The sequence below is a fragment of the Chiloscyllium punctatum genome, chromosome 10 (genome assembly GCF_047496795.1).
Source record: "Chiloscyllium punctatum isolate Juve2018m chromosome 10, sChiPun1.3, whole genome shotgun sequence".
NCBI classification, from domain to species: Eukaryota; Metazoa; Chordata; class Chondrichthyes; order Orectolobiformes; family Hemiscylliidae; genus Chiloscyllium; species Chiloscyllium punctatum.
The window spans coordinates 38,671,211-38,683,707 of NC_092748.1; the positions used below are offsets into that span (position 1 = coordinate 38,671,211).

A 12,497-nucleotide genomic window follows, 5' to 3' on the forward strand; every position below is an offset into this window, starting at 1 on the left:
TTTGTTCTGTAGTTCCAAATTGGGATTAGGGTTGTTGGACTTGAAGGCAGTGAGTGGTAGGTATTAGTATCTTTTGTTCTGGGTATTGAATTTGTTTGGTTTAAACAGTGCTAAGGATAGCAGTGGCTCCTTTAGTCTCTGAGAGTTCTCTGGGGGTGGAAGAAGTGACTTTGGGGGATTTACAAAAGGTGACGAAGGCCAAACTGCTGGAATTAGCAGACAAGCTGGAGTTTTAGCTGCCTCCTTCTGTGAGGAGAGGAAAGATAATTACAGCAATAGCTCACCATTTAAATTTGTGGAAATGCCATCAAAATCTTTCGAGATGGCTAAAATTCAATTGAAAATGAAGCAACTTGAGTTCGAGACAAACGATACAGGAAAGGCAATAGAAATGAAACAATTTGATTTGTGATTAAAAGCAGAGGAGAGAGAAAGAGAGAAGAAAGGAAGAAAGAGAAAGAGTTTGAACTTCAGAAATTGGCACTTAGATAGGAAAGTCAGCTTAAAAGGATGGAGATGAAGGCTGAAGGTAAGCTGAGTGAGAGAGAGTGAGGATAAGCAAACCCATGGTAGCCAATGGTCTGGTGAGAAACTGTTTAACTATATTCAAGCATTGCCTAAATTTGATTAGAAGGATGTGGAAGCCTCTTTTATTTCATTTCAACATATGGCTAAACAGATGCCGTGGCTAGTGACCATGTGAGTTTGTTGATCCAAACAAAACTTGTAGGTAGAGCTAGTGAGGTTTTTGTATCACGCTCAGAGGAGGTATCTGGGTCATATGAGGAGGTGAAGAAAGCCATCTTAAGTGCATATAAGCTTGTGCCAGAAGCCTACAGTTTCTGGAATCTAAGGAAGGACCCTGGTTAAAACTATTTTGAGTTTGAAAGGATCAAAGTAATTTTGATCGTTGGATAAGGAAATTAAAAATAGAGCAAACCTATGACACTCTTAGAGAGAGACGATTATTTTGGAGGAGTTCAAAAATTCACTTTCTGAAATAGTGAAAACGCATGAGGAGGAGCAGAGAGTTAATACGACAAGCTTAGCAGCTGAAATGGCTGATGATTATGGGTCAGTCCATAAATCAAAGTTTGACTTCCAAGATCAATTTCAATCCGTGAGGGATAGAAATTAGGAAAAGAAAAATCCTCACATGGTAAGGGAAAGATAGATTTTGGTGAAGATCATAAGGATAACTTATCACAGACTAAAAAGGAAACTCTTGAAGGGGAAAGAGAAGTTAAAAAGCTCTATTGTTTTCACTGGAACAAAGTAGGCCACATGAAATCACACTGTTGTTAAATTAGGAAAAGTACTGGGAAGTCAGATGTAGGAAAACAAGATAAGCCAGTGAATTTTGTTTAGTGGTAATGGAAAGCACAATGCTACAAAGCTGCACCAGAAAGTACAAGCTGGCTGGAGGTTAGTTAAGGAAGAAATGCCAGATCTTCTTAAACCATATACCTGTGAAGGTAAAGTTTACTCGCATAGGCCAGGTGCAGCAGGTAAAGAGGTTACAATATTAAGAAATACAGGATCCTCTCAATCTGTGATGTTGAAAGATGAAGAGATATATCCCTCAGAAGGACTATTACCAGAAAAGTTACGAATAACGGGAATTCACAATGAGACAAGAAGCACTCAATTATGTGAAGTGAGGTTAGAGTGTCCAGTGAAGAGTGGAGAGGTTGTGCTAGGAATACTGAACAAACTCTCAGCTCCAGGAATACAGTTTGCCTTTGCCAATGATATAGCTGTTTCACAGGTATGAATGCTGCCAACTGTGGTTGAAAAGCCATGGAAACTCAGGCAACTGAACAATTGCAGAACTCATATCCTGGGATTTTTCAGGACTGTGTGGTAATGAGGTCACAAAGTCACCAGTTGAAAGAGGAAAGATCAAAGAATACAAATAAGAAAGTTGAAGTGGAATTAGCAGAGACCCTGTTTGATCAGGTGGTGGAGACAAGCCAGGAGCAGATAGGTCACTGAATTACAGCAGAAGGATGAAAATATAAAGCAATTGTATCAAAAGGTATACACAGAAAAAGAATCTGAACGTAGTCCTGAATGTTATTATCTTAAAAATGATGTCTTAATGAGAAAATGGAGACTATCACATATTTGGGCAGATGAGAAATGGACAGAAGTTCATCAAATTGTATTGCCAGTGGGTCATAGAATGGAGCTGTTGTGAGTGGCACATGAGCGACCATTTAGGAGTGAGAAAAACTCAAATTAAAATACCAAACATTTTTACTGGCCTGGACTGCACAAGGATGTAGTTGAATTTTGCCAGACATGTCATACATGTTAGGTAATTGGAAAACCACAGGCAGTAACAAAACCTGCACTTTTAATCCGATTCCTGAATTTGAGGAACCTTTTACAAGAGTCCTAATTGATTGCGTAGGGTCCCTACCCAAAACAAAAAGTGGAAATCAGTATTTGTTAACAATAATAGATGTTAATTAGATTTCCAGAGGCTGTCCCATTATGCAATATCACAGCTAAAAGGACTATAAAGGAGCTACTCAAATTTTTCACTAGCTATGGACTACCCACAGAGATACAATCAGATCAAGAGTCAAACTTAACATTCAAAATATTCAAGGAAGTTATGGACAGTTTAGGAATAAAACAATTCAAATCTACTGCATACCATTCAGAATTGCAGGGAGCGCTAGAAAGGTGGTATCAGACATGAAAGGCCATGTTGAGGGCTTATAGTCAAGATTATCCAGTTGATTGGGTTAAGGGGATTCCATTTGTGCTGTTTGCGATCAGAGATGTACCAAATGCATCAACCAAGTTCAGTCCATTTGAATTAGTTTTTGGGCATGAAGTGAGAGGACAGCTAAAATTGATTACGGAAAAATCGGTAAGTCTTAATTCAGAGACCACATATTTCTACTGTGTGTCAACTTTTAACGAATGATTTAATAGAGCAGGGGAGTTGGCAAGACAGCATTTAAAAGTATCACAGTGTACAATGAAACGGCAAGCAGATTAGAAATCAAAAACTCGCAGCTTTGCGATTGGGGATAAGGAGTCTTCCTTCCTGTGATAGGTGATCCTTTAAAAGCAAGGTTTAGTGGACCTTATCAAGTTGAAAGAAAATTGAGTGAGATGATATCTTGATAGAGATTCCAGACAGGAAGAAATCTCACAGAATGTGTCACGTGAATTTGCTCAAAAGATATTTTGACAGGGAAGGAAAGCAGGAAGAGAATGTGTTATTGCTTACAACATAGAGGGAAAAACCAAGCTCAGAGGATTCTGAGTTGGACATTCCTCAAATTAAATTGGATAATGAGAAAATAGTCAAAAATTGAGATAAATTATTGAGTTACCTTCCAAAGGAAAATGGAAATGACTTGAAAGAGTTATTACTATCATATGGGGAGATATGTGGAAATAAATTGGGAAGTACTAAACTAATTATGCAATATGTGGATATAGGAAATGCTGTTCCAATTAAGCACCATCCTTTCGGCAAAACCCTCTAAAGTTGGCACGGGTTCAAATGGAGATTGAACGCAAGCTCCAAGACAACATAATTGAAGTGAGTTACAGTGACTGGAGCTTACCCATAGTAATGATGCCAAAACTAGATGGTGCCCAATGGTTATGTATGGACTGTCGCAAAATCAATGCAGTTACAAAGACTGATGTATGTCCAATTCTGCGATTGGAAGATGATATTGAAAAGCAACTTATATTTCTAAGTTGGACTTGCTCAGAGGATACCAGCAGGTACCTTTGTCAGAAGGAGCAAAGGCAATCTTGGCTTTTGTCATACTAAATGGACTGTATCAGTATAAAGTCATGCCGTTTGGTATGCAAAATGCACCAGCCACATTTCAGAGACTAACCAATAATGTCATTGCTGGATTACCCAATTGTGTCGTATACATTGATGACCTGGTGATTTTAGTTACATGGAAGTAACATTTGCAAGATTTATCAGACTTGTTCAATCGACTTCGGGAGGCAGGCTTGGTGATAAACCTGGCTAAAAGTGATGAAGAGCTTATGCTCAAAACGTCAACTCCACTGCTCCTCGGATGCTGCCTAACCAGCTGTACTTTTCCAGCACCACACTTTTTGACTATAAGTGAATTTGCCAAAGCCCAAGTCATCTTCCTGGGCAATGTTATTGGACATAGACAAATGTCCCTACCGGGTGCAAAAAACAAAAGTAATTGGGTAATTTCTCAGATCATCGACAAAAAGAGCAGTACTACTGTTCCTGGGATTGAGTGGATTTTATTGAAAGTTCGTACCAAATCTTTGCAGTGTGGCTGCACCACTCACTGAATTGCTAAAGAAAGACAAGAAGTTTCAGTGGACAGCGGACTGTCAGAAGGCATTTGATAGCCTGAAAGCTGTGTTAACCACTGCCCCAGTATTAGCCACACCTAAATATGCAAAGCCATCCAAGGTGGCTATCGACGCAAGTGATGTCGGTGTTGGTGCTGTGCCCTTACAGGAAGACAACGAGAATATAATAAGACCTATTGGGTATTTCTCCAGGAAATTGAACATTCATCAGCAGAAATATTCAACAGTTGAGAAGGAGGCTTTGAGCATGCTGTTGGTGTTACATTTCAATATTTATGTTACATTTCAATGTTAGCAATGTATTTGAGACAATCATATACACTGACCGTAACCCATTGAAGTTTGCGGAGAAATTTAAGGACAGAAATGCCAAACTATTTAGATGGAGCTTATTGTTACAGCCATTCAATTTGAAAATTGTGCATGTGGCAGAATGGGAAAATGTGATTGCAGACTCATTGTCAAAACTTTAAAGAGAAACTGAGGCATTCAATGGCAGGAGTAAAACAGACTGAAATAGAATGTAGTTGGGTATGTTTGCATGTTTATGAATTTGGATTTGAATTTAAATTTAATTTATTATCACAGTAAAAAGCTTTGTCTTGCGAGTAATACAGGCAGATCACATAGTTAAATAGCGCAGATAATCAATGTAATGTATATGTGTGTTTTGGAATACTACCAATTTAGGATTAAGGGATTTTAAAATGAAGCCATCATTGGATATTGATGGTTCATTTTATTTTAAAGTGAGAGGTGTGACAATGCTGCTGCTTTAACAAGGTTATGTTGTCCTTGCTTTTTTTTAACTTGACAGGTCATAAAAGGCACAGACTCCAAAGGTTTAAGGGTTTTTGGGCCAGTTTGATTATAACTAGCAGACACTGCCTCAGGCAAAAGGCTTTCATGTTTAAAAGAAAACACTTGTACAATGTAAGGGGAGTGGCCAGTTCTTCCAGTTCAGCTTCTCTCTGTTTTGATTTTCTCGGCAGTCTGGCTATTCTCTCAAAGCAGTTGCATAGTGTTTTGAAGCTGCTAGACCCAAAGAAGCAGGTCCATGCTAATCTTCCCTTTCTCTGACTTCTGTCCCATAAGAACATGTGTTTGATTTTACCTTTTGTGCCAAGGGGTGTTTATGGGGATTGTTGAAAGTATTTGGAAAAGCATTAAGTTGGTATAGTCTGTTGGGTTTTCGGATTGGTTAAGTTGTTCTATATTGTGTTTTCTTTTGTTTGTGTTTCATTAAGTAATCATGCAAATAAAGTCTGTTTTGTTTAAAACTAAGTGGTTTGACCAGCTGCGTCAGTCCTGGAATTTCCATGTTACACCTGCTTAAAAAAAAAACTAGCAAAGTTAGGATCTGGGCTACCTTCTTGAAATATTCTGAGGGGGTCTGGCCTGGTCCATAACACCTATTTATTTAAATGAACAATTAATCACTTTGGAATTCATGTTTACTGTTGTGACAAGCCTTATCTTCATGAAATGACCTTACAGCTATCCTCTCCAAATGAGAGGGAAATTGAAATATGGCAACCCACTCCATGCAAAAAGATTGAACCACTCTGCTGTAATCCATCCGAATGAATTCTTTATTTGAGTTTCCTGCAAGCAGAATTCACTCGCGACCTTTTCTGTGACAAATTATTGTATGGTTCCCCTTGCTGCCATTCCGTCATTCCCTGTGATTCACCATATGCTGATCCCGACTTTAACCTTGTCCTTATGTTGTTGGTATCTCAGTTGATGCCTGAAATTGTAAAGTTAAATCATGATACCTCCCACCCTCTTCATTCTCTTCATATTGTTCTTCTTCTTCCTTGGAATCTTTGGAGGCTAAGGAGATTTTGAATATCTGAAAACACAAAAGGATAAGGATAGGGCAAAAATGAGCAAACGAAAGTGCCAGAGGAGTGAAGCAGAATTTCAAATTACAGCATGTTCATGGCATCTTTCAGGGGAAGATGCATGCCATTATAGTTGATAGCCTCAGTAGCATTAGATGCACTGACTGAGATGGTCCTGATAATTCTATTAGCCATCTTCTCAGAACATTGATGGCACACAGACATGCTGATTCTCAGTTTGGTCTTGGTGGTTTTGCATCTATTTACTGTTACCCACTTCAAGAAAGAAGACAGAATGCCAATTACTGTGTGTCAGTGTTTCTGGACAGTATTTCTGCCAAACCAGAATAGTTGTTGGTTTGCAGAGACATGAGTAATGGACGTTGTTTTGCTCTCAGGCTCTTCTATGAGGCTATGTGAGAGGGTCCCTGCTGTGGTCCCATTTTCCCACTTTGCTCATTATCATATTTCACGCCTCTAGCTGACATAATTGGAGGCTATCAATGGGTGTTATATAATGTAAGAATATTTGCAATGGGTGAGGGATTGGAAGTTATGCATTATTCAGTGTAAGAAGAAGGTGGCACTTAGTCAAGATTTAGCTTAATATTTCAAGTCCAATGGGATTCTTCTTTGGAACCCTGGAATTCTGAGTTAAAAATCACACAACACCAGGTTATAGACCAACAGGTTTAATTGGAAGCACTAACTATCGGAGCGCTGCTCCTTCATCAGGTGGTTGTGGAGAATTTATAGCGAAAGCTTACAGTGTGATGTAATTGAAATTATACATTGAAAAATACCTTGATTGTTTGTTGAGTCTCTCATCTGTTAGAGTGACTATGATAGTTTCAGTTCATTCATATGTAAATCACAAAACTTTTTTAAAAAGTTACATTCTCAGGTTAACTGTAACAATTGGTGTCAGCCAGATAAAATGTTGAAATGTTGAAGGTGTTAGCCCCCTGTTGTTCTCTGTCTGTGCCATAATGTTTAGACTGATTCTAATCTAAAAAGTGAGTTAACAGATTCTTCCATGGGTTCATGCAGTTTTTCAGCAAAGTACAATGTAACTCTGGAAGTACAAGATCCCCCCCACAAACGTGTGCGTGTGTGTGTCTGTCTGTCTGTCTGGGGTGGGGGTTGTGACTGTGAGAGAGAGTGTATATGTGTGTGTGTGAGTGTAAAGTGTCTAAGTCTGAGAGGATGCATGTGTGAGTGTGGGAGTCTATGGGTTGGGGGGTTGTGAGTATCTGTGAGAGAGAGCATATATGTGCGTGAGTGTAAAGTCTGTGAGAGGATGCATGGGTGAGTGTGGGAGTATGTGTGTCTGTAGGAGTGTGTGTGAGTGTCTGTGTGTGTCTAGGTATATAGGAGTGCCTGAGTGTGTGCATGTGTGTGTGTCTGTGGGAGTGTGTCTCTGTGTGTAGGAGTGTCTGTTTATGTGTATAGTACAATGGTGGTCACCTGTAGTGTGACATGAACCCAAGGTCCCGGCTGAGGCCCTCCCTATGGGTACAGAACTTAGCTATCAGCCTCTGCTCAGCCACCTTTCGCTGCTGCCTTGAAGTCCACCTTGGAGGATGGTCACCCGAAGCTCTGAGGACGAATGTCCTGGACTGCTGAAGTGTTCTCCAACTAGGAGAGAACACTCCTGTCTGTTGATTGTTGTGCAGTGCCCATTCATCCGTTGCTGTAGCCTTTGCTCAGTTTCACCAATATACCATGCCTCAGGGCATCCTTGCCTGCAGCATAAGAGATAGACAACATTGACTGAGTCACAAGGGTACCAGCCACATACAAGGTGGGAGGTGTCCCCACGTGTAATGGTGGTGTCCATGTCCACACTCTGACATGTCTTGCAGCGCCTACCGTGACAGGGTTATATGGAGTTGTCCTGAAAGCTGGGCCGCTTGTACAAACAATGATTTGTTTGAGGTTTGGTGATTGTTTAAAAGTGAGCAGTAGGGGTGTGGGGAAGGTCTTGGCGAGGTGCTCAGGGATGCTCTCATAAGAATGGGGGACGATGGTCAATTTAACAACCACCAGTTCTGACGTGCTACAGCAAGGAACCGTAATGAACTCCTCAGGAGACAGAAATGTGCTGCAACTGACAGGGTACCCTTCATTGTCCAGTACTTCCCAGGAACCAAAAAACAATGCCATGTTTTTTTGTGACCTGCAACACATTATCAATGAGGATGAGCACCTCGCCAAGACCTTCCCCACACCCCTACTGCTCACTTTTAAACAATCACCAAACCTCAAACAAATCAAAGACTCAACAAACAATCAAGATATTTTTCAATGTATAATTTCAGTTACATCACACTGACGATGAGCACCTCGTCAAGACTTTTGCTATAAGTTCTCCACAACCACCTGATGAAGGAGCAGCGCTCCAAAAGCTAGTGCTTCCAATTAAACCAGTGGGTGGCACGGTGGCAACGTGGATAGCATGCTGCCTCATTGTGCCAGAGACCTGGGTTCAATTCCCACCTCAGGCTGTCTGTGTGGAGTTTGCACATTCTCCCCGTGTCTGCGTGGGTTTCCACCGGGTGCTCCGGTTTCCTCCTACAATCCAAAAATGTGCAGGTTAGGTGAATTGACCAAACTAAATGCCCATAGTGTTAGTGTAGGGGAATGGGTCTAGGTGGACTTGTTGGGCCGAAGGGCCAGTTTCCACACTGTAAGTAATCTAATCTAATAAAAACCTGTTGGACTATAACCTGGTATTATGTGATTTTTAACTTTATATACCCCAGTCCAACACCGGCATCTCCAAATCTGGAGTTCTGACACAGAGTCATATTGGACTCAAAACATTAATTCTGTTTTTTTCCTCTATAGTTGCTGCCAGACCTGCTGAGTTTCTCTAGCATTTTCTTTTTTTATTTCAGATCTCCAGCATTCATAGCACTTTGATTTTATTGAAAGGTTTATAATCCAGTCGCTCTCTTATTCAAAACTAGGGGACTGTTCAATTTTGTTTTCTTTCTATATTCCATACAATTGATTGTGATGCACTAATATATGTATCTATATTTTTATGCAGTTTTAACTGAAAAGTTGCATTGTTACTTTATTCTACACCTATATACTTACAATTATCTGATAAAATGGTAGAAATAATAATAATTTTACTTTATGAAATAAAGTACTAATGGATGTTTTTCTATGGTAGATCTCTCACTTCAGTCATAGCTTCAGCAGCTATGCCATTTTTACAGACTCTGTACAGATCTTGCTTTTTAACAAAGCCAGTCTACTAATTTCTGGTTTTTGCTAAGTGCTAACCATGAATAACAAGGTTCTTAAATGTACTTGCAACCTGCAGGAGTTAGCTCCTACAAGTGACACAAGCTTGGTTCAGTCACTCATGAACCTTATGGACTGTCTAATGGAGGAATTTACAGACGCTGCCAAAGTCAAGCAAATGAATGAACGCGACATCTGTTCTTGGCTTGAGGTAAGTATTGCTTTTCCTGTGGTTAAGTTTCAAAGTTTTCATTTTTCTGCGGCAGTATGAAAATATATTTGCATTGTTAAAAATACACTTTGAGATATTTTATATAATGGGAAAATGCCCAGTATAGATAGTGAAATTTCTGATGAGAACTTCCACTCTATCATAGTTTAAATGCAGGCCTCCCACCACTAATCATACCTTTATTCCTCCAAAATTCTGTTAGTTCCCCAATTGTTTGATATTATCAGCTCTGAGCACACTTCTTAGCTTAGCTTTTCTGCTCTCATTCGAGTCTTCCTGCTGCATTCCTATCTGTTTCACTCTTGTCATACTTTGCTCCTGTTATAAATTTTAAAAATGGCCTCCGATCTGAGGGTGTTGTGATTGGAATGAGGTCAGCAGGTGAATATAGAATATGAGATCCCTGATTGGGCTGTTAACTGGTTCAAATTGGGGAGACCTGGCTGACAGATATAAACAGGACTGTCAGAGGTTCTGTTCACTCTCAGAGCTGGCTCTGAGGACGTTAGACCAGTGTCAAGTGCAATGCATGTGTAAATAAAGGGTGACTTGGTTGCGGGTTGCTGGCCTTCATGGAGTTATTTCAGAGGATTTGGTGACATCCAGCATTGTAAATGCCTAGTCATTTCTGTCACTCATCTAATTCATCTCGTTCTCCCAAAGGCTGTTTTTCCTGAAGTGCCAGGCTTATTTTCTAAAAGATTAATGCTGTATGAAGTCCATTTGGATTTGTAAAGTTCTTCATAATTGAAGAATTCTGATCAGTTCTGCTTTATCAATCATTTTGTTATATGTGCCATCTCCTGTGCATTGTCCTGCTTTTTAAACTTTGTGTACCATGTCAGGAAGAAGTAAGTCAAAAGCATAGTACATTTTTAGGCACGCATTTTGTTTACCATGGAGAGAAGCTATAGGTTTTTAGGAGTAGCTTGTGAAGTTCATTACATTTTTCTTGACCAGAAACAGTGGTAAAGCATCATCTTCCTTGTCTTAAAAGCATTGGTCTCAAGTTTCTACTATTATTTATGTATTCATTTGATAAGATATATTGTAGTCGATGTCTTAGTGTGCTCTTCTTTACATAAGTTGGTAAGCTTTTTATCAGTTCATCCATTTGCTTATTAACTTTATGAACAATAAGGAAGTACTTAGTGAACCAAAAGATGGACTGTATCCTACAGATAGAAGCAGACATATTAGGAAAAGCTATGGCCTTAATAATTTAGGAGCTACATCTTCAGTCTGGCACATAGGTGGTGTTTTGACATTAGCTACCAGTAGCACTTTGTATGCTTTTTAAAAAAGTATATGAAAATATAAAACCATAATATCAAGGAGCTGGAGTAGGTCATTGGCCCTTTGAACTTGTTCCACGATTCACCAAGATGATGGCAAATATTTGACTTCAGTTCCATCTTTTTATGCTATTCCCATGGTAGGAGGCAGAAGTTGTTGGTCGAATGTTGTTTTCAGTTGTGACTGGAAACCTGTCGAAAGTGGTGTACCTTAGGGTTTGGTGCTGCATTCCTTGCTGTTTGTAGTCTATGCTAATGATCTAGACGTGAATGTCAGAGGTTTGATCGATAGACGACATGAACATTTGTGGTATGATAAATTGTAAGGGATAAAGCCTTAGACTATAAGATGGTACGGACAGGCTCGTCAGATGAACAGAACAATGGCAAATGGAACTAAATGCTGAAAAGTGTTGGATGATGCATTTTGCAAGACCACTTGACAAAGCAAGGGAGTATACGAGGATCAAAGGGACCATTACAACATTTAAGAAGTAATTAGATGATCACTTGAAGTGTCCAAGCATATCAGCTACAGGCCAAGTGCTGGAAAATGGGACAAGAGTAGGTGGGTGCTTGATGACCAGAGCAGACACAATGGGCTAAAGGGCCTCTTTCTGTGCTGTAAAAGTCTGACTATATTCCAATATTTCTTAATTCCCTTCATACTCAAAAGTCTACTGATTTCTGTGTTGAATATACTCAATAGCTGAGTATTTCCTTCTCTCTGGAGCAAATAATTCCAAGGATTTATGACAGTTTGTATGAAAAAAGTTCTCCTCTATGCTGAATGTCTGAGCCTTTATTCTAAGTCTGTGACTCAATATTCAAGATTGTGCAGTCAGGTGAAACATTTTCTCAGCCCTTTAATAATTTCAAATTTCAATTATCTGAATTAGGAGCTGTAGTAGGAAATTCAACCCTTCAAGTTTGTTCTGCCATTCAGTAAGATCATGGCTGATCTGCTTGTGTTCTTAATTTCACTTTCCCATCTTCTCTTGACAGCCATTGATTTCCTGGCCTAACAAAAAATTATCTACCTCAGTCTTTAGCAATATTTAGTGACCTTGCCTCCTCACCTTTTGAAACTGGGAATTACAAAGCTGCACAACCCTTTTAGAGAGAAAAAAACTCAATCCCTCATCTCTGTCCTATAAGGCAAGCCTAATTTTTTTTAACAATGTTCCGTACTTCTGGCCTCATCTACAAAAGGAAGTATCCTTGGGCCCTTAATTGGCTGGTAGACCCCACCACTATCCAATTAACCACATACATCTGAAAAACACTACATAGCTGATACCCTTTGCGATCGGATTTAAAACGCAAATACAAATTTACCTCCTTTGCCAAATCTAATCTATAAATTATAAGTATATGAGGGTCAAGCATTGATCCTTGTAGTATCTTGCTAGTTTCAGCAAACCTCTCCTAAAATATTCTATTTATTTAATACTCAATACATTCCCCCAATCCAGTGAGTCTAGAATCTTGGAGTCATAGAGATATATAGCAGACCCT

At 39.5% G+C, this 12,497-nt stretch overlaps 1 protein-coding gene and 1 long non-coding RNA gene across 2 annotated transcripts in view; one reads left to right on the top strand and one right to left on the bottom strand.

Annotated features, from left to right (window-relative positions):
* The window catches only part of dnah7 (dynein, axonemal, heavy chain 7), a 398,230-nt gene that overhangs the window by 154,461 nt on the left and 231,272 nt on the right, over positions 1-12,497 (top strand). Inside the window, exon 33 of the mRNA XM_072578963.1 lies at positions 9,532-9,663. Within this exon, the coding sequence (XP_072435064.1) occupies positions 9,532-9,663 (132 nt within the window). The remainder of the gene's footprint in view (positions 1-9,531; positions 9,664-12,497) is intronic.
* The window catches only part of LOC140482059 (uncharacterized), a 126,357-nt gene continuing 119,854 nt past the window's right edge, over positions 5,995-12,497 (bottom strand). Inside the window, exon 3 of the long non-coding RNA XR_011961649.1 lies at positions 5,995-6,202. This is a non-coding gene — a long non-coding RNA (uncharacterized lncRNA). The remainder of the gene's footprint in view (positions 6,203-12,497) is intronic.